Raw genomic sequence first — 20,819 nt, forward strand, 5'->3', positions numbered from 1 at the left:
CAAGCTTCCATTTCTGGATCTGCTGAAAGACAAAGTGAGTAACTGAGCCATACAGTTCTAGTTTTAATACTCACTATATGCTAAGTCAATTGATCTCAAGTCAGGGTAACAGTGACTCACTATAAATTGGTCTCGACATGCCCAAATGGGGAAGTTGAAAATTAGTTAAGGTTTCTGCTCCTGGTTAGTCTATAGATTTCTACTCAAAAATACCTGAATATTAGACTGCAAGTGAGGACAGGATCGGTTTCATTTGTAATGTTCCCATTGTTGAATACCCTGTCAACATTTACTGTCTAAACTACCACATGAATAATGGCCATTTGGGTGTGGTACTAAAGAGAAACCAGCACCTGTGGGGAAAGGGAAGAGAGAAAATTCATAAAAAAGACAATTAAATAGTAAGAATCAGTTCCACTAGAAGAAACTCAATGACTGGTAAAATGCAACACAACCATTACAATTTGGGGATTTAATTCTAGTTAATTTTCTCAGATTCAATGTCTCTGTCCAGTTTTATTGGTGAAGTTTCACTCCCTAGGGCCTGGAGTGTGTCTGACTTGTCTAACATCTTGCCTAGCATGGATTTGTAAAGGATAGGTCATGCTGATGAATCTGATTGCATTTTTTGAAGAAGTGACTAAAGTAGTGGACAGGGGAATTCCTATTGATGCTACTTGTGAGAAAGTGACGAAGATAATTGATGAAGGAAGTGCAGTGGATGTTGTCTATATGGACTTCAGTAAAGCCTTTGACAAGGTCTCTCATGGCAGACTGGTACAAAAGGTGAAGTCACACGGGATCAGAGGTGAGCTGGATACAGAACTGGCTCGGTCATAGAAGACAGAGGATAGCAGTGGAAGGGTGCTTTTCTGAAGGGAGGGCTGTGACTAGTGGAGTTCCGCAGGGATCAGTGCTGGGACCTTTGCTGTTTCTAGTATATATAAATGATTTGGAGGAAAATGTAGCTGGTCTGATTAGTAAGTATGCGGACGACACAAAGGTTGGTGGAGTTGTGGATAGTGATGATAGTCAGAGGATACAGCAGGATATAGATCGGTTGGAGACTTGGGCGGAGAAATGGCAGATGGAGTTTAATCCGGACAAATGTGAGGTAATGCATTTTGGAAGATCTAATACAGGTGGGAGGTATACGGTAAATGGCAGAACCCTTAGGAATATTGACAGGCCGGGGTCCACAGGTCACTAAGTGGCAACACAGGTGGATAGGGTAGTCAAGAAGGCATGCGGCATGCTTGCCTTCATCGGTCGGGGCATAGAGTATAAAAAGTGGCAAGTCATGCTGCAGCTTTACAGAACTTCAGTTAGGCCACACTTAGAATATTGCGTGCAATTCTGGTCGCCACACTACCAGAAGGACGTGGAGGCTTTGGAGAGGGTACAGAAGAGGTTTACCAGGATGTTGCCTGGTCTGGAGGGCATTAGCTATGAGGAGAGGTTGGATAAACTCGGATTGTTTTCACTGGAACGATGGAGGTGGAGGGGCGACATGATAGAGGTTTACAAAGTTATGAGTGGCATGGACAGAGTGGATAGTCAGAAGCTTTTACCCAGGGTGTAAGAGTCAGTTACTAGGGGACATAGGTTTAAGGTGCGAGGGGCAAAGTTTAGAGGGGATGTCCGAGGCAGGTTCTTTACACAGAGGGTGGCGAGTGCCTGGAACCTGCTGCCGGGGAAGGTGGTGGAAGCAGGTATGATAGTGACGTTGAAGAGGCATCTTGACAAATTCATGAATAGGATGGGAATAGAGGGATACAGTCCCCGGAAGTGCAGAAGGTTTTAGTTTAGACAGACTTCAAAATCGGCGCAGGCTTGGTGGGCCAAATGGCCTGTTCCTGTGCTGTACTGTTCTTTGTACTTATATTGAATTCCAGAATGCATTTGATAAAGTCCGTCATAAGAAACTGTTAGTTCCAGTTGAAGCTCATGGAATTGAAGGCAAATTATTGACCTGGTTTGGAATTTGGCTGAGCAGAAGGAGACAGAGAGTTGGGATATTGGACAGGTATTCTAATTGGCAGGAAGTGACTAGTGGTATCCTGTAAGGTTCTGTTTTGGAGCCTCAACTATTCACTGGATTTGTTAATGCCTTAGATGATGGGATTAAAAGCCACATATCCAGATTTGCCAATAACACAAGATAGGCAGTATTGTAAGCAGTGTAGATGAAAGCCTAAAATTACAAAGAGATATTAATAGATTAAGTGAATGGATAAGACTGTGGCAAATGGATTTCCACAGAGGCAAATGTGAGGGCATCCACTATGGACCAAAAAAGATACAACAGAGTACTTTCTAAATGATGAAAAGCTAGAAACTCTGGAGGCCCAAAGAGTCTTGGGGGTACACAGATCATTAAAATGTGATCAACAGGCTAACAGAATGCTGGCCTCTATATCCAGAGGATTAGAATACAAAGGGGTCTAAGTCATTCTTCAGCTCTGGTTAGAACACACCTGAAGCACTGTGAGTAGTTCTGGGCACAACCCTTTAGGACAGAGATATCGGTCTTCGAGGGGGTGCAGCATAGATTTACCAGAATGATACCTGGGCCGGAATTTTGCATTGGGGGGGGGGGGGGGGGGGGAGGCCCCACCCACCGGACAAATATTCAGCAGCTCTCAGCCCCAGCAGTACCACCAGGAGCGGTGACCACTGATGGGACTGCACCCAGCCAACAGTAGGATGGGTGGACTTTGGCCCTAGAAGAGAGGCAAGATTTGGGGCCTCGCGAGGAACACCGGGGGCCTGATCAGGAGGGCCCCCCACATCCTGCAAGGAGGCTGACAGGTTTTACCTGGCACCCGCCCGCCCTTGGTAAAATACCATCGGCAGCAGGAGGAGACCCTTAAGTGGCAATTAATTGGCCACTTAAGGGCCTTCTTTGGCCTAGGGTGGTGGGCTGTTTCTTGCCGTTGTCGCCCCTGGTAAAATTGCAGCAGGGGCGGGAAGGCATCGGGAACGGCACCCTCTGCCTCTCACAATTTTACGACCTGCACATCACCCCTTGCCTACGCCACAAGCCCGCTCCTATGGGCGGGGGGGGCATAGAATTCTGGCCCTGGCCTCCAAGGATTAAGCTACGAGGAGAGATTAAACAAACTAAGGTTGTATTCCCTGAAATTTACAAGGTTAAGAGGTAATGTGATTGAAGTTTTCAAGATATTAAGGGGAACAGACAGGGCTAAATATTTCTGCTAGCTGGGGAGTCTAGGACTTGGGGGCATAATCTGAAAATTAGAGCCAGACCTTTCAGGAGTGAAATTAGGAAACACTTCTGCACGCAAAGGTGGTAGAACACTTCTGCAAACGACAATTGATGTGAGATCAATTGTTAATTTTAAAACTGAGATTGATAGATTTTTGTTACCCAAATATATTAAGGGACATGGGTATATGGAGTTAGATCGTAGATCAGCCATGATCTCACTGAATGGTGGAACAGGCTTAAGGGGCAAAATGGCCTACTCCTGCTCCTACGTTCTTATCTTGTAATTTATAGTAAGCCCAGATGCCAAACAGAAAATCTTTGTGACAATATTTTGGGTTGGGTGAAGTGGAAGATTGATATCTGTAGCTCTTTCTCCATTGACCTCTGGTCTTAAATGGCACACATCCATGCCTTATAATATTCCATTTCATTTTACATGGTACAAATCCTGTCCTTATATAAAATAAAGTGCTCTGAGCAGCAGTACCCAAGATTTGCTGCTGTATCATTGAGCTCTGTCACATGCCAGACATCATACACTTTCATATTAATACCTGTATTATAAAAAGTATAAAAATGATAGTATGGTGCCCAACTGCAAACATAATATTCTAATTGTAGCCTAACCATTGGTTTAAATAGGTTTCACATTACTTGTTTGCATTTGCACTCCTTGTGTTTATAAAAACCTAGAATCCCATACCATGCATCTTTCTTTCAGCGTTATCAACTTGGTCCCTCACTTTTCTTATTTATTGGTGAACCTATAAAGGATGCAGCTGATGATAGTGTGAAATATGATTAACTGTCCTTTGCTTCGAGACATTTTCCAATTTAAAAAGCTTATTAATAGAAAGCAATCTAAATGGTTTTCTATTTCTTTTTTCTCTGCAGTTTTCCTCTCTCCTCTCCAGAAAATGGTTGTCTTGTGCAGTCAGGTTCAACAGGTGCCAAATCCCTTCAGGAAGGGCACTCTGCACATGAGCCTCAAGAATGAATGTCAGCTGGCTACTCAACTTTACAGGATCTCACAGCCAAATCCAATTCTGTCCTCTCCAAATATCCACACATGCCACTTCCAGCAGAGGCTCCAGGACAGTGAGCAGGGGCAAGAACCCTAATCTATTTTTCCTTCACTAACACAATTTATACCCCCTCACTGCTACACTAGCCTCAGAGACCAGCCAGGGACCTGGATTTGTATGGCTCAGTGACAGTGTCTTTACATGTAAGTCACAGGAGAAGCTGACTTATCTTAAAGGTAAGTAGGCAAGCTGGACTCCCAAAGAAATATCATGCTCCTCCATCACAGGAAGCTTACACTGCAACTGTACAAGCTTAAAAAGTTGTTAAATATTTTTAACAGATCTCTTTTTGAAGGAACACAGACAAGATACTCCTGACCACTCAGATCAGGAATCCTAATTTTTATTGTTTTGCTACTTAAGTGATCTGGATGTGGCAGTGGTGGCGATGTTTCAATGCCCCTGGGTTAAGGAAAGGGGGAGAAAGAGAAAATCAGCTAACATTCTAGCTACTGATCTTCTTTCTTTTGGGCCTCCTTATCTCGAGAGACAATGGATACGCGCCTGGAGGTGGTCAGTGGTTTGTGAAGCAGCGCCTGGAGTGGCTATAAAGGCCAATTCTGGAGTAACAGGCTCTTCCACAGGTGCTGCAGAGAAATTTGTTTGTTGGGGCTGTTGCACAGTTGGCTCTCCCCTTGCGCCTCTGTCTTTTTTCCTGCCAACTACTAAGTCTCTTCGACTCGCCACAATTTAGCCCTGTCTTTATGGCTGCCCGCCAGCTCTGGCGAATGCTGGCAACTGACTCCCACGACTTGTGATCAATGTCACACGATTTCATGTCGCGTTTGCAGACGTCTTTATAACGGAGACATGGACGGCCGGTGGGTCTGATACCAGTGGCGAGCTCGCTGTACAATGTGTCTTTGGGGATCCTGCCATCTTCCATGCGGCTCACATGGCCAAGCCATCTCAAGCGCCGCTGACTCAGTAGTGTGTATAAGCTGGGGATGTTGGCCGCTTCAAGGACTTCTGTGTTGGAGATATAGTCCTGCCACCTGATGCCAAGTATTCTCCGAAGGCAGCGAAGATGGAATGAATTGAGACGTCGCTCTTGGCTGGCATACGTTGTCCAGGCCTCGCTGCCGTAGAGCAAGGTACTGAGGACACAGGCCTGATACACTCGGACTTTTGTGTTCCGTGTCAGTGCGCCATTTTCCCACACTCTCTTGGCCAGTCTGAACATAGCAGTGGAAGCCTTACCCATGCGCTTGTTGATTTCTGCTGATCACTATCCAGTGATTCTTTGCTTGAAATTACAAGTGTGTGGATATCGGGTGAGGCCGAGATCAAGTTCAGCTGTGATACTCCTCTACCCAATTAGCCGACTGATACTTAAGCTCATACAGGAAGGATGTCACTTGGGAAAAGGTCAAGAGAGTTGGATGGTGTTCTGGGATCTGTACCTCAGCATGAGGAGGAAGAAAGTTGGGAAAAATGAAAGGGAAAAAAATGTTAATGGGGTAATAGGAACCAGAATATCCTTCCACCTCTAATCCAATCCAAACTGATGGGATGCAAGTTTGTCTATCTGTTGGCTGCAAGAGCCTGGAAGCCTGTTATGGAGACAGTTGCAGGCTTCATAACAGCTCACAGATAGCCATTCTCACTCAGAGATTACAAGGATAGCTTGTGTGGTAAAAGGAAGCATCCAACAGGTACAGCAGGTGTTGCTTCCCTGAGTTTTGGATTTCAGCATAGTGTTGGAACAAAATTCTCACACAAAAATTCAATATAAAAGGTATCCTACATTGCTTTGGCAATACATAATACTGGAATATCTCTAACATTATTATTAGTGTTCACTGTTGGGTACCTAAGTAGAAAGTGTTCATTTCTCCTTGTTGATTTTCTCCAATTTCTTGACTACATAGTCTCACCCAAGATCAAATTAAAAGCAAGTGAAATGACAGCATTTCTGAGGCTGAAGGTCAACCATTTTCTGTATCTCTTGGAGTTTACTCTCCAAAATTTTATTTTCATAGTTGTGCACAGGTCCCTGGAATCTTGTGTATGGACTTGTTCCTTCTCAATTATATGCATGTGTTTAACCTAAGAATTTGTGAAGTGATCTTGAACGTATCAGATTCTCGCAGTGTCGGCAAAGAATGAGTGACTCATTGGTGCAGCCGAGGAGCCTGACAGCTGGATAGAGTACATAGTCGTCAGCTGGAGCTTTAGAGGGGAGAATCAAGGGCACATTTTATTTCATAAAAATCTGGAGCCAGAATTGGCAGGTTTGGCACACAAATTTATTTTGTGTGCGTATGGAACACACAATGCTGTGGCAGCCACTTTTAAAAAATCATTTTGGCAAATTTGCTGCTTTGTGTGGTCAGCTGCCCAAGTAACTAAAGCCAAAATATCCTTCCATATCAACAAATTATATCTGAGTTAACTGCAGCTACCTAATAGGGCACCCTGCTGTATTCATGCAAGGCTTTTAATGGAAGCCATATAGAGATGAACACATGGCTTTTGACACTGAGAAATGTCAGGCAGCTGGGAATAAATACAGCATTAGAGCCCAATCTCCAAGGTTAGCAGAAAGTAGGCTTTTGTTCCACTATGTTGCACATCACAAAGGTTCACAGGCATAACATTTATTTAAAAAGACTCAAGTGCACAACTACAGTGTTGCCATATTAAGTTTGAAGGAGCAAAGATTTATCCCAGTGTAGATCATTATTGACTTAAACCGTTTTAAATGTTTCAGTTTATAACTATATTTTTCTAAAACCTCGTTCCAGAAGATACTGCATTTTTTAGTGTTCTCTTCATTGAACTGTTCCTAACTTCTTTATGGAAAGCAATGGCATACATAACATACAATAGCATACATAACATACATAATGGCACATTAAAAATATGCATTGTTTTAATGCCATTGTGTTTCGTGCGTTTTAATGAATTTTTGAGATTATGATTTTCTTACAAAATGTATGATGGTGTGAAATTGTAAGTTTAGGTATTGTACTGTACTTGGTATGTTATTTAATCTGACCAAATAGTCTAACCTGTAAGTACCCAACTGGCAAGGATGGCACTTTACTAGTAAACAATGCATTGAGCTGATGCCAGAACATGGTTGCCATCCTATGTATTCTGTGCAATAACGATTTACCTTGATTCAAGGGTTATTTGTTAAATCAGAGCACACTACCACATACACTGTGAAATTGAAAGATGCAGGTTTTGGCTTAGAAGTGTTTGATCTATTTATAAAAACTGAATCTACCCATGAATATGAGGAAAAGTGCCAAGGGAAAACCAAAACTATGACATAAGTAGAAGGTACAATGTAAAAATTATGGTAAGAATTCGAAATGACAGTACACGATTACCAAATTGTGCTGACAATGATGCTTAGTGAGTTACCTTTGATAAACAGACTGCAATGTTTCCTCAAATTTACGAAGGACCTTGGGTGGAGTCGGCCATTTCACATGTTTCCCATAATCCTTCATGCTCCCAACATTCTGGAAGCGCCTGCCTACCTCCCGGATATAAGACCTCACTTTGTACTTCCTGTAGTGGTTTATGATGATGTAGGCAGCTCTTGTGCGTTTGTAGCGAAGCCGAGCAATTGTACCCCTCCAGACCTAAAAAAGAAAGCAAATGTTTAATTACAGAGGACGGACTAGAAATTCAGCAAAATACCCAAAATAGAAGTGATAATTGTGCATGTAGTCATAGCCCTAAAGTAGTTTAAAAGTCATATGACTACAAAAATCTTATATCCCAAATCCAATTGGTAAGTGATCATGACTGTGTTGTTTAATAGTGGGTTCTTGACCAACTGCAGGTTCTCTGTTGTGTGAATTACTTGCCATCCTTACTTGGGCTCTCGAATACACTTATGGATCACATTAACCAAAGCTGGGACCCTATTGATTCAGATAGATACAAATTTAAGATTTTTCCGCATTGGAAAAGATACATATTTCTCTAACTTACCCATTTCTTTCTCTCATTAGGTTATCCTGTACCATTCTATCACTGACAACAGGAAGCTATCCTGATCGCTGGCCTCCATTAATGCAACTCTGTAAATGTCCTCTAGAAGGTCGACATTGAGAAGCCAGAGGATTGGCTAACCCCGTCTCTTGATATTTAAAAAAAAAAATCCACTTTCTTGCAGTGCCAAAGATCAGGAACTCAAGGTCTAAGCCAAATCTTAGATAAAAATGCCCTAACCTCCTTTTGCTGACCAACCTGCTCAATATGCAAACTTAACCAACCTCTGTCCAAACTCACTTATTCAACCCACAACTGCTTCCTTAGACTGGCAGATCAACAATCACCACCCCATTCTGCATTTTCCTCCAACACTTGCGACTCACAACCATTTCGCAGACGAGTGTAATGACACCACAGCTTTGACCGAAACTTGGCCCATAGGTGGTGAGACCTTGGCCCTTACTGAAGCCTCCTCTCGCCTGCTTATTTTTTCCATGGTGGTGGTGTGGCTTCTATCACCAAGTCACACCTTCTCCAATTGCCACTCCCTTGAACTTGCCACCTCCTGTGGCTTTTCTGTTTCCATGGTCCTAATCACTAACAAGGCCATCTCTGACCAATTCCTTGTATCCCTCACTTCCTTCTGCATCCCTTCTGGGGAAAAAAAAAATCTTCTCTTCCAAGTCACTTAGAATATCACCTTCAAACTCCTAACAGGCTAACCTCCATTCACCATGATACTTCTGCAACCAATGATTTTCTGAGCCACTCCTTAATCTCAACCTTTAATACCCTCGTCTCCAACAAAATATTGCATGCTTGTAATTCCCTGGGTATGGCCCACAACTTCTTCCTTAAGTCCAAAGGACAGAGACTTGAGTGTATCTGGCAAACAGCTGGTTGAGCCATCCATCACGAGTCTGGCTGGACCACATCAAGTGTAATTGGGGCTCACTCTCGGTTCTCAAAAATCACTAGGGGCAGATGGTGGTGTAGTGGTAATTTCACTGGATTAGTAATTCAGAGGGCCAGGCTAATGCTCTGGGGACATGGGTTCAAATCCGAACATGGCAGCTCGTAGAATTTAAATTCAATTAATTAATTACTTTAAAAAAATCTGGGATTGAAAGTTGGTCTCAGCAATGGTACAATGAAACTATCATCGATTGCTGTAAAAACCCATCTGGTTCACTAATGTCCTTTAGGAAAGGAAATCTACCATCCTTACTTGGTCTGGCCTACATATGACTCCAGACCCACAGCAATGTGGTTGCTCTTAACTGCCCTCTGAAATGGCCTAGCAAGCCACTCAGCTGTCAAAGGCAATTAGGGATGGACAAGAAACGTTGGATTTGCCAGCAATGCTCACATCCCATGAAAGATTTTTTTTTTAAAAATCACTATATCAGGGTCATCTTGGAGAGTAAAGATAACTCCCAGATTCTGTTCTCCATCAACCATCTCTATAAACTCCTCTCCCCTGCCCCTTCCACTACACCTCCAAAATGTGCAAGGAGCTCATGGACTTTGTGCCACGAAGATTGAGACCATGTGTTCTGTTGCCTTTGCTACTTGTTACGAGTGCTTCTATATTTTTAAGTTTTTTTTTTGAGGACTCGTATTTTAGAGTTAGACATCTTTTTATTTTGGAAAAACTGAAAAGACTCCATGGATGGGTTTTGATAAGGGTCACAGAGATCTGGACTGTAAACAGTTACTGTCCTCAAATAATTACCTAGCAGGGTTTTTTTTGACTTGGGGAGATGTTTACAAAGAAGTGACAGGTCAAGATTTATAGAAGTCAGGAGGCTTGACTTCTGGAATGTTTTTGGTTTCACATTGATTTGTTACAAAAGGTAGTTGGGGATGAACAGTGGTTTGAAAAGGATTAAAAGAATCAACTTGCCAAGAAGAACACACCACCCCAAATCTGTCTGTTCCAGCTCTTTGAAAATAAAACTGCCAGTTTTCCATTTTTCGAGAATCTGAGAGGCATGTGTAAGAAGCAGACTAAAACTGTTGCTGCATTTCTGCTGTAAGGCCTGTCTGAAACCTCTGTTGCTGCATTTCTGCTGTAAGGCCTGTCTGAAACCTCTGTTGCTGCATTTGTCCTGGAAATCCTATCCAAACTGATCTTCAATGTCGCCTGAAAAGAACTGTTCTGGGAAGATCCCAGAACATTTGGGACACCAAACCAAAACAAAGGACATCTTTCCATATCTCTTTTCTTCTTCAAGAATTAGCAAGTACTTAGCCCAAGTGTTTTTTGTCTTTTTTTTTGTAATAGAGCCCTAAAAACGAAAATCCCTTTATTTTTCTGGTTAACTGGTGTATGTGTGTGAGAGAGAGAGAGGGGCTAAGGTAAAAAGGGAACTTTAATATCTCAATTTGGGCATTAATGCTTTGCTTCATTGCTGGTTACGACTTGATTTCTAATAAACTGAGAATTATGTTGTTTATTGAAGAAACCTGGTTGGTGTTTTTTACTCTGGGGGAAAAAAAAAAAGAGAGTCTATAATTGACCATATCGGTAAGTGGAGGACAATTTCTTCTTCTGAGGACTTGAATGCATGTGAGTGCAGCAGGGAGAAGAAGATCCCAAACAGTGTAGGTGCGAGAACACAGCCCTGTTTCACGCCACTCAGGATTGGAAAGGGGTCTGATGAGGCGCCGCTATGCTGAATTGTGCCTTTCATATTGTCATGGAATGAGGTGATGATACTTAGTAGCTTTGGTGGACATCCAATCTTTTCTAGTAGTCCGAAGAGACCACTTCTGCTGACGAGGTCAAAGGCTTTGGTGAGATCAATGAAAGCAACATAGAGGGGCATCTGTTGTTCACACCATTTCTCCTGTAGCTGGCGAAGGGAGAACAGCGTGTCAATGGTGGATCTCTCTGCTCGAAAGCCACACTGTGCTTCAGGAGAGATACGCACAGCCATCTTCTGCAGCATGTTTAAAGCGACACGAACGAAGACTTTCCCCACTATGCTGAGCAGGGAGATTCCACGGTAGTTGAGGTAGTTCCGGTGGCAGGTTGTTCAACCTTGCCCGTCTAAAAGCGAAGACCAAAGTACAGAACGTCATCAGGGAACTCCTCTTTGCTGACAGTGCTGCATTAACATCTCACACTGAAGAGTGTCTGCAGAGACTCATCGACAGGTTGCGGCTGCCTGCAATGAATTTGGCCTAACCATCAGCCTCAAGAAAACGAACATCATGGGACAGGACATCAGAAATGCCCCATCTATCAATATCGGTGACCGCACTCTGGAAGTGGTTCAAGAGTTCACCTACCTAAGCTCAACTATCACCAGTAACCTGTCTCTCGATGCAGAAATCAACAAGCGCATGGGAAAGGCTTCCTCTGCTATGTCCAGACTGGCCAACAGAGTATGGTAAAATGGTGCACTGACACAGAACACAAAAGTCCAAGTGTATCAAGCCTGTGTCCTCAGTACCTTGCTCTATGGCAGCGAGGCCTGGACAACGTACGTTAGCCAAGAGCGACGTCTCAATTCATTCCATCTTCGCTGCCTCCGGAGAATCCTTGGCATCAGGTGGCAGGGCCGTATCTCCAACACAGAAGTCCTCGAGGCAGCCAACATCCCCAGCATATACACCCTACTAAGCCAGCGGTGCCTGAGATGGCTTGGCTATGTGAGCCGCATGCAAGATGGCAGGATCCCTAAGGACACATTGTACAGCGAGCTTGTCACTGGTATCAGACCCACCGGCCGTCCATGACTCCGCTTTAAAGACGTCTGCAAATGCGACATGAAGTCCTGTGACATTGATCACAAGTCGTGGGAGTCAGTTGCCAGCGATCGCCAGAGCTGGTGGGCAATCATAAAGGCGGGGCTAAAGCGTGGCGAGTCGAAGAGACTTAGCAGTTGGCAGGAAAAAAGACAGAAGCACAAGGGGAGAGCCAACTGTGTAACAGCCCCGACAACCAATTTTATCTGCAGCACCTGTGGAAGAGTCCGTCACTCTAGAATTGGCCTTTATAGCCACTCCAGGTGCTGCTGCACAAACCACTGACCACCTCCAGGCGCTTACCCATTGTCTCTCGAGACAAGGAGGCCAAAGATCGGTAAGTGGGAAAAAAATGTAAATATATCTTGTGACCTGTGGAGGAGTGAAACTAGAATAAACAGTGCACTCCTCCCACCTCAGTTGTAACATACTTACTACCTTCCCCAACAAACAGTGAACCCACACCTTTCTCCAATTTCTCTCCCATCTCATCCATAAGGCTGACCTCTTGTTCCCTTCAGACTGCTCACATTGAACTGCTGATGGTCCCATTTCTCTTCCTGCTGGTTGACCCTACAAATGGAACACTCCCCCCAGCTACTGTCGACCTCCCTTTAAAAACCAGCATCATCGTCCCCTGCTTCAAAAATCCACGTTTGCCTCTGTCCTTGCAAACTAACAATCCACCGCCTATCTCCTTTTCTTCTCCGAAATTCTTAAATGTATTATTATTTTCCATATCCGTGCCCATCCTTTCCACAACAGCTTGTAGATCTTCCCAACCAGGTTTCCATTCCTGCCAAAGCAGCCCTAACCAAAGTTGCAGAGAACATCCTCTTTGACTGTGCTGCGTTATCTCTCAACATCCTCCTTGATCTCTCTGCAGCATAGCCAGAACATCTCTAGCAATGGCTATAATAAAAGCAAAATACTGCGGATGCTGGAAATCTGAAACAAAAACAAGAAATGCTGGATTCACTCAGCAGGTCTGGCAGCATCTGTGGAAAGAGAAGCAGAGTTAACGTTTCGGATCCGAAGAAGGGTCACTGACCCGAAACGTTAACTCTGCTTCTCTTTCCACAGATGCTGCCAGACCTGCTGAGTGAATCCAGCATTTCTTGTTTTTGTTCTAGCAATGGCTTCTCTTCTTGCCATGGGACTGTTATCCTCTGTAGTCCCCCAGAGATCTAACCTTGGTCCCCTCCTCTTCCTCATCTACAATCTGCCCCTTGGAGATATTATATCATTCATAGGCATGGAATTAGCTTCCAGATAAACAGTGACAACACACACCTCTACCTCTCCACTACCCCTCAACCTCTCCATTGCCTCTGTTACCAGACTGCTGTGCCTGACATCCAGTCTTGGATGTGCTATTTCTCCCAGCTAAACACTGAAAGACTGAAGGCATTGTCTTCAAACCCCACCACAAATCGGTACCTTATTGCCGTTGCAGTAGTTGTATAGGATCTGGTCAAAGTTCATGTCTATTAGAAACGATACATGTATAGAAAACATACAAGATCTTCACTTAGCTCGTGTAGATTAAGACAGGCTTACCCTTTGCTCAACATGACAGCTTAAATTACATACAGACATGTTGGTTCAGTACTGAAAAATCTAGGGAAGAATTGGGGAGAAAATACAAGACCATGCTGGTTGTACGTAGTTTTCAGCAGTCAATGCATATGAAGTCCGGCACTGCCTCACTCCTCATACATTGAGCCTGGAACTCCTTAGAAATAGCACAAGATTGAAAGTCGAAAAATAACCATTCCTCCAGCTAATGGAGCCTGTAACAAAAATAAGAATTTCACTCGATTTTCTATTGGGTTTAACAGGGAGAATGCTTTCACAATGGAAACCAGCAGGCATTTATCTGCATGAACTAGAAAGGTTGTTTAACAGGAAATTAGTTAAGATTAAGGTGCTTCAATCTACACGTGAATTGATTTATTTAAATTCAAGTGCTTGAAATCCAGCAGTATCTACTTAACTTCTCATTATCATTCTATCGTATCAGTTTCATAGCATTATACATTTGATCATGGGTGAATGACAGTGCCATCTCAAGGAACTAAGCTGCATGAAACAAGAGAATTTGTTTAGTGGCCTTTGGTCCTGGTAAAGACCCGCAAGTTCATTCTAAGGACAATGTATGTATATAACAGAATTCTAGCTGTTTTATACAATCGTACACTGCAGGAAACGGCCATTTGGTCCATCATGCCTGTGCCGGCTCTTTGAGAAAGTATCCAATTTAGCCTACTCCCCTGCTCTTTGCCTATAGCCCTTCTAATTTTTAAGTATGCATGAAGGGTTGAGAACCAGAGGACACAGATTTAAAGTGATTGACAAAAGAGTTAAAGGCAACATGAGGGAAAAAATTTTTAACGCGGTGAGTGGCTACGATCTGGAATGCAGTGCCTGAAAGGTTGGTAGAGGCAAATTCAATTATGGCTTTCAAAAGCTAATTGTATAAGCATTAAGAGGAAAAAACTGCAGGGCTACAGGAAGAGGGCCAGAGAGTGGGACTAGCTAAATTACTTGTGCAGAGAGCCGGTATGGACTTGACTGGCCAAATGGCCTCATTCTGTGCTGTAACCATTCTATGATTCTATTCTAAGTAGCTGGACAATCCCCTTTTGAAAGTTACTATTGAGTCTGCTTCCACCACTATTTCAGGTAGTGCATTACAAAGGAACTGTTATATGGCAAGAGATTCAGGAAGCCATTTGAAAAATGGCACCTTAACTTCTTGTGGATCAAATCTGGTTGTCGCAAAAGTATTGTTTCATAGAAAGTAAAGTCATAGGTAAATGAAGTATCATTTTGTTTGTAAATAAACCAAAACAGTAGTTTAGCCTGTATCAAGTGGTTTGCTAGCTTGATACCGTTTGCCTTCTAAGGTAACAGGAGAATGTGGTGGGCATCCCATGTAGTTTTGGTATTCAAAACCAAGGAATTAATTATTCAACCCGAATTGGGCTAAACTAAATGCTGCAGAGAATAAGGATGCAAGTTTCAATGCACAGAAGACATGAACCTCTTATGTAAGCTCACATCTCAAGTAGTTGAAAAAAAGTCTGCAAAATAATACTCACACATTTATTTTAAACTCTTTAACACCTAGTTTACAGTGTGACTAGATGGGAAATCAGGACAGAACTGCCATGAGAATGGAGGCAACAGTATTAATAATTGAGAATCCTCAACAGCATCCAGAGAAATCATCTTACAAGTGTTTGCACTGAACAATTTCTGCTAACAAAAGCTGCTTAAATAAAAAATAAAACAATTATCCATCTGTTTCCTTATCTTGTGCTCCAGTGCTTTCAAGAAGGGAATTTGTAAAGGGAAAAACGGGTAACGCAACAATGCTTCACTCTTTTAGAGTTCTTGAAGACTCAACAGAAAAATCTTTTATTGGTGTTTTTCTGCTTTGAAAGTATAGAAAAAGATTAGTTCTATAAGGTGACATGCTGTGAGCAAGCTGCTTTCAAAGTGCTTTTCCAAAGGAAGCAGATGCAACCTTTCGCAATGAAGCTTGGAATGGATAGCTAGGGGCACTTGACGGAAGCATAAGGGTTCCCTTGTTGGCTTTGCACTTAAGTGTGGTTTCATTCTGACTGAGATGCAGTGTAATGTGAGATACTACTAGCCATACATTGATTATGAAGTTGTACCGCCCGCCAGACCCAAAGCCCATGTACTTCAAGTGCATCATAATGTAGTTCATTGAAACTTGATAAAGGTAGAACACAACAATTTTACAATTCATGCTCATTATTCTGCACGTTTGAACCTGTTTGTGATAAACCTCAGCTAAATTTTAGTGGTACAAAACAGTTTGAAAACAACTAATTGAAGAGGTTAAGTAGTTAATAAAATAAATAAAAGAGCAGCTTTCCTTTATATCAATAAAGGTTCAGTTACGAAGCATTATTGAAGGCCTGAGAAGGTTAACATCACATTGTTTTCAGTCCAAATTTATCCCATTTCCAATACCCAAAAGCTTTTCAGCTCATTTACCAGCTCTACTAGCCTACCATACATCAATTTTGTTTTGTAAACGGATGAATGAATTTAATGCATTCTAAAAGCTGCAGTCTAATGTCTCAGTGTGCTCTGATTTGTCATATTGTCACTGGGTTATAAGCCATCTCATCCTAGGCAGGATTTTGGACAGCAAATTATAGGCTCTGAAAGCCAGCTGTTTCCTTTATATTTGCTATTAATTCACTAGAAAAGCAGGACCATAAAGCAGGGACAGAGGAAGGGAATCAAAACTCAATCACCCAAGCAACTTTATAACAATTAAAACAGATTCTAAACACAGAATGTTCTTAGTTCTGTAATTTAGTTGTTTAAAGCTAGTATTGTCTTTGAAGGCTCCATGTGAGATTGTGGAATAAAAAGGCGATTTAAGGGGAAGCAAAACTTAAGATGTACAAGGCAATAGTTATAACATCCTTATTGCATGTGTGAGATAGCTGGGCCACTTACAGCTGATTATTCAGAAAACTCAATCGCATCGACCTAGGTTTCCTCAGAAAGGATCATGAAAATTCAATGGGGTGGTACTAGATTCTGGACACTGAGGTCCTCAGAAAAGCAAATATGCCAGGCATAAGAGGTATTATAGTAAAGGCGCAGCTAAGGCAGGCTGGTCACTTAGTCCGAATGCCTGATACTAGCTTATCCAAGAAGGTATTCTACAGTGAGCTGAAGCCGGTAAATAATCTTGTGGTGGTCAGTTCAAAAGATAATGATTGTCTGAAGACCAATCTAATCAAACATGCAGAAGCATGATTATTGTGGCAGGAAAAAGTGGCAAAAGATGTTTCATAATGGTACGGCAAAGCTTGAAGCAAGTCGTATCCTGCTAGCTAAAGAAAAGAGAGCCCAAAGGAAATCAAGGAAAAATAATCCCTTAGGATATTGGATGTCAAATTGACCTGCATGTAGGAAAACAACCTTCATAAATAGCAGATTTTATAGTCGTATGAGAACCAATGGAGATAAATCATAGGCTGTCATTATCGACAATGATGGTCAAAGCATCATCATAATCAACCCTTTCATTGAATGAACTAATCAAGATACATGCAGTTTAAGTGTGTTCAACAAACAAACATTTTCTCTCCATTTTGACAATGAACTAGCAGTTGTCCCGTGGCATTGCTTATGGAAACAAGGGTAGAGGAAAGTGAAGGCTGAAAGCTTTCAATTCCCTAGACCATGTGGCTACAGATTGTGGCTGTTTACAGTTTTGCAGCTGACGGGCTCACAGTGCCTTCTGGGTAGCTACTTTTGGGCTGCTACCTCTGTCCTTAGTCTGTTCCACTTAACTTGGTGGCAGCGTCACCCTACACAATTCAGGATGACCGTACTATGGGGATGAGGCATTGTCTTCACAAGGATTGTGCAATGGCCACTCCTATCAATAGTTTTGTGGCCAGATCGGTTTGCAACAGCCTGTGTGAGGACAATATTATTTCCTTATATTGGTTCTCTCACCAACTGATGCAGACCCAGTAGGACAGCTATGTCCTTGAGGAATAAAAATAGTAAGTGCTGGAGATACTCAGCAGGACTGGCAGCAGCTGTGGAGTGAGGAACAGATTTAACGTTTCGAGTCTGTGACCTTTCATCAGAACTCAGAGTTCTGTTTTTACTTCCGATTTCCAGCATCCTCAGTATTTTGCTTTTATATCCTTGGAGACTCAGCCTGCTCAGTTAGTGGAGGCACTATGAAAGCAATATTTGTTGTGGACATTGAAGCTTCCACTGAAAGTACATTCTATCCTGTTGTTTCCCACAGAGCTTTCCCCAAGTAATAAAAGCAGTGATCAAGAGAGGTGTTAAGTAGAAAGTTTATTTGACCTTATTTGATGCTGAGAGTTCTGCAGTCAATAAGGAGGACTGCCTGGGCCACCCCTACCTGACTGTACCCCACAGTGCCTCAACCACGAGCAGGTCATACTCAACGATGGTGATGGAGGAGTTTGACGTGTTTCCTGATAGATGTGATTCCACGTACACAACTATGTGAGGCTGCTGCTTGATTATACAATTGGACACCTCTCTCAACTTAAGCACCAGCTCCCAAATGTTAACGTGGAGGAATTAAGAGTTGGCTGGACTGAGGTTTCCCAAGTCCTGGTACAAGGCCGAGGACATTACTCATAGGTCTTTCCTACATTTTTGCACATTGGCATGATCAGTTATAACTAAGCAACTTGCTAGGCCACTTCAAAAAGCATCAGCAGTAAACCACATCATGTGGGACTGGAGTCATATGTCACACCAGTCATTCTGGTTAGGGATGACAGGCTTCATTATCTGAAGGACAGTAGTGAACTCCATATCTTGCATAAAGCACAGTTTAAACAATACAGGCTTCTACAAAATCATGAGTTAACCATTACATTTCCATACTTTAAAAAATAAGATTCCTGTTAGGTCTACAACATGGCTTTTGAAGCTTGGTGCTTGGGCTATATTAGCTCAGGCCACTGGGGCAAAGGCCACTTTTGGGGAATTGTAGGAAGGGCGATGTGGGATTTCTCGGGTGGACCTTTGGCCACCTCAAGAGGTTAGAAACAGGGCCAAGCAAATAGATGGCCAATGTTGGAAACATAATGGTGGGGGAGGTCGGAAGAGCACAGCAGAAAATAGGGTGGAAAGGTGGTGAATGGCCTGAGGCCACAGGCCCGAAGATCAATGCTGAGCAAAGGTCTAAATCACGAGTTCAGAGGTGGGTGGATAGTGTAGAGGCAGCAGAAGTTGAAGGAAAAGAGGAAATTTGATGAGGGTGTTGGGGGGGGGGGGGGGGTGGGGGGAAGAGAAGGTGCAGGGGGATAGAATTGAGGTTTTCATAGGAAGGTGGGGGGAACTGGGTTGGAGGGGTAAATGAGAGGATTAAAGGGGGAAGGGTCTTGAGGATAAATGTTGTAAATGTAGGTAGGAAGTCCATTAGATTGTGATCATTCCCAGCCAACGATAAATAAAAGAATGGCAGCACAGCACTATCCAGCTGGGATGTTCAGCTAGGATGATTAAAAGAGCACCCTCTGAAATGAATAGAATAATTCAAGCACAAGGACAATAGTGCAACAGAAAAATAGTAATAGAACGAATTGTTACAGGAAGCTGTCACTACTTAACAAAAAGAATGTGGGTATGGAAGACATTGAACATCTTAAATTGAAGGATGTACATTATTCGCTGATGATTGCACAATGTTCAGCACCATTCGCGACTCTTCAGATACTGAAGCTGTCTGTGTAGAAATGCAGCAAGACTTGGACAACATCCAGGCTTGGGCTGATAAGTGGCAAGTAACATTCACACCACACAAGTGCCAGGCAATGACCATCTCCAACAAGAGAGAATCTAACCATCTCCCCTTGACATTCAATGGCATTACCATCGCTGAATCCCCCACTATCAACATCCAAGGGGCTACCATTTACTTGACCAGAAACTGAACTGGAGTAGCCATATAAATACCGTGGCTACAAGAACAGGTCAGAAGCTAGGAATCCTGTGGTGAGTAACTCACCTCCTGATTCCCCAAGCCTGTCCACCATCTACAAGGCACAAGTCAGGAGTGTGATGGAATACTCTCCACTTGCCTGGATGGGTGCAGCTCCAACAACACTCAAGAAGCTCGACACCATCCAGGACAAAGCAGCCCGCTTGACTGGCACCCCATCTACAAACATTCACTCCCTCCACCACCGACGCACAGTGGCAGCAGTGTGTACCATCTACAAGATGCACTGCAGCAATGTACCAAGGCTCCTTTGACAGCACCTTCCAAACCCGTGACCTCTACCAACTAGAAGGACAAGGGCAGCAAATGCATGGGAACACCACCACCTACAAGTTCCCCTCCAAGTCACACACCATCCTGACTTGGAACTATATCGCCGTTCCTTCACTGTCTCTGGGTCAAAATTCTGGAACTCCCTTCCTAACAGCACTGTGGGTGTACCTACCCCACATGGACTGCAGCAATTCAAGAAGGCAGCTCACCACCCTCTTCTCAAAGGCAATTAGGGATGGGCAATAAATGCTGGCCTGGCCAGCGAAGCCCACGTTCCATGAATGAATTTTTAAAAAAATCAGCTTCTTATACTTCACTGAAACATTGTATGGTGGCCTGGTCACATTTGATTTCTATTCAGATAACATGGGTTTTAATCTTTGCCTCAATAGTTATTCATTTCCTACTACCCTTTATGAGTAAGTTAACAGTTCTTGGCTGGGTTATTGATGGAATAGGCTGTAATGACAGAACATTCGATCTCAAACCAACCAGAAAAAGATGTTAACACACCTAATAATGGAATGTTTGCCACTCTTTTTGGCATGCCTCTCATCAGTCAATATTGAGTGGTGTTGATGATGATGATACAGAATTCCACAAACTACTATCTTACCCTCCCAACTGGAAAGGAGAAAAGTGCAGGAGAGAGAAGGCAAGTGATCGGTATTTCATAAACTAAAGATAATACATTCCTGTGACTTTAGAATGAGATATATAATCTTCTCCATTCGTGGTTTAATTTTCCAATTTATAAAAGGATGAGGTAGCTCTGAATATTAACAAAATCAACACTTTGCAAGAGATTTGCACAATTAATTGCTTTTCTGGCATGGCACAAGGACACTCTTCAATAAATAAATGGCTTTTAAAATAACCACAGATCCAAGAACCAGTAATCTGTGCAGTACCAATGCAGTCTACAAGTCATAATATGCAGGTACTAAACACTCTT

At 42.8% G+C, this 20,819-nt stretch overlaps 1 protein-coding gene across 1 annotated transcript in view; it reads right to left on the reverse strand.

Moving 5' to 3' along the window:
• Positions 1-20,819, reverse strand: part of LOC137348057 (unconventional myosin-Id-like) — a 552,237-nt gene that overhangs the window by 222,109 nt on the left and 309,309 nt on the right. The window contains exon 17 of the mRNA XM_068013182.1: positions 7,693-7,916. Coding sequence (XP_067869283.1) covers positions 7,693-7,916 — 224 coding nt within the window. The remainder of the gene's footprint in view (positions 1-7,692; positions 7,917-20,819) is intronic.

This window comes from Heterodontus francisci, chromosome 33 (assembly GCF_036365525.1).
Source record: "Heterodontus francisci isolate sHetFra1 chromosome 33, sHetFra1.hap1, whole genome shotgun sequence".
In the NCBI taxonomy this organism is placed as follows: domain Eukaryota; kingdom Metazoa; phylum Chordata; class Chondrichthyes; order Heterodontiformes; family Heterodontidae; genus Heterodontus; species Heterodontus francisci.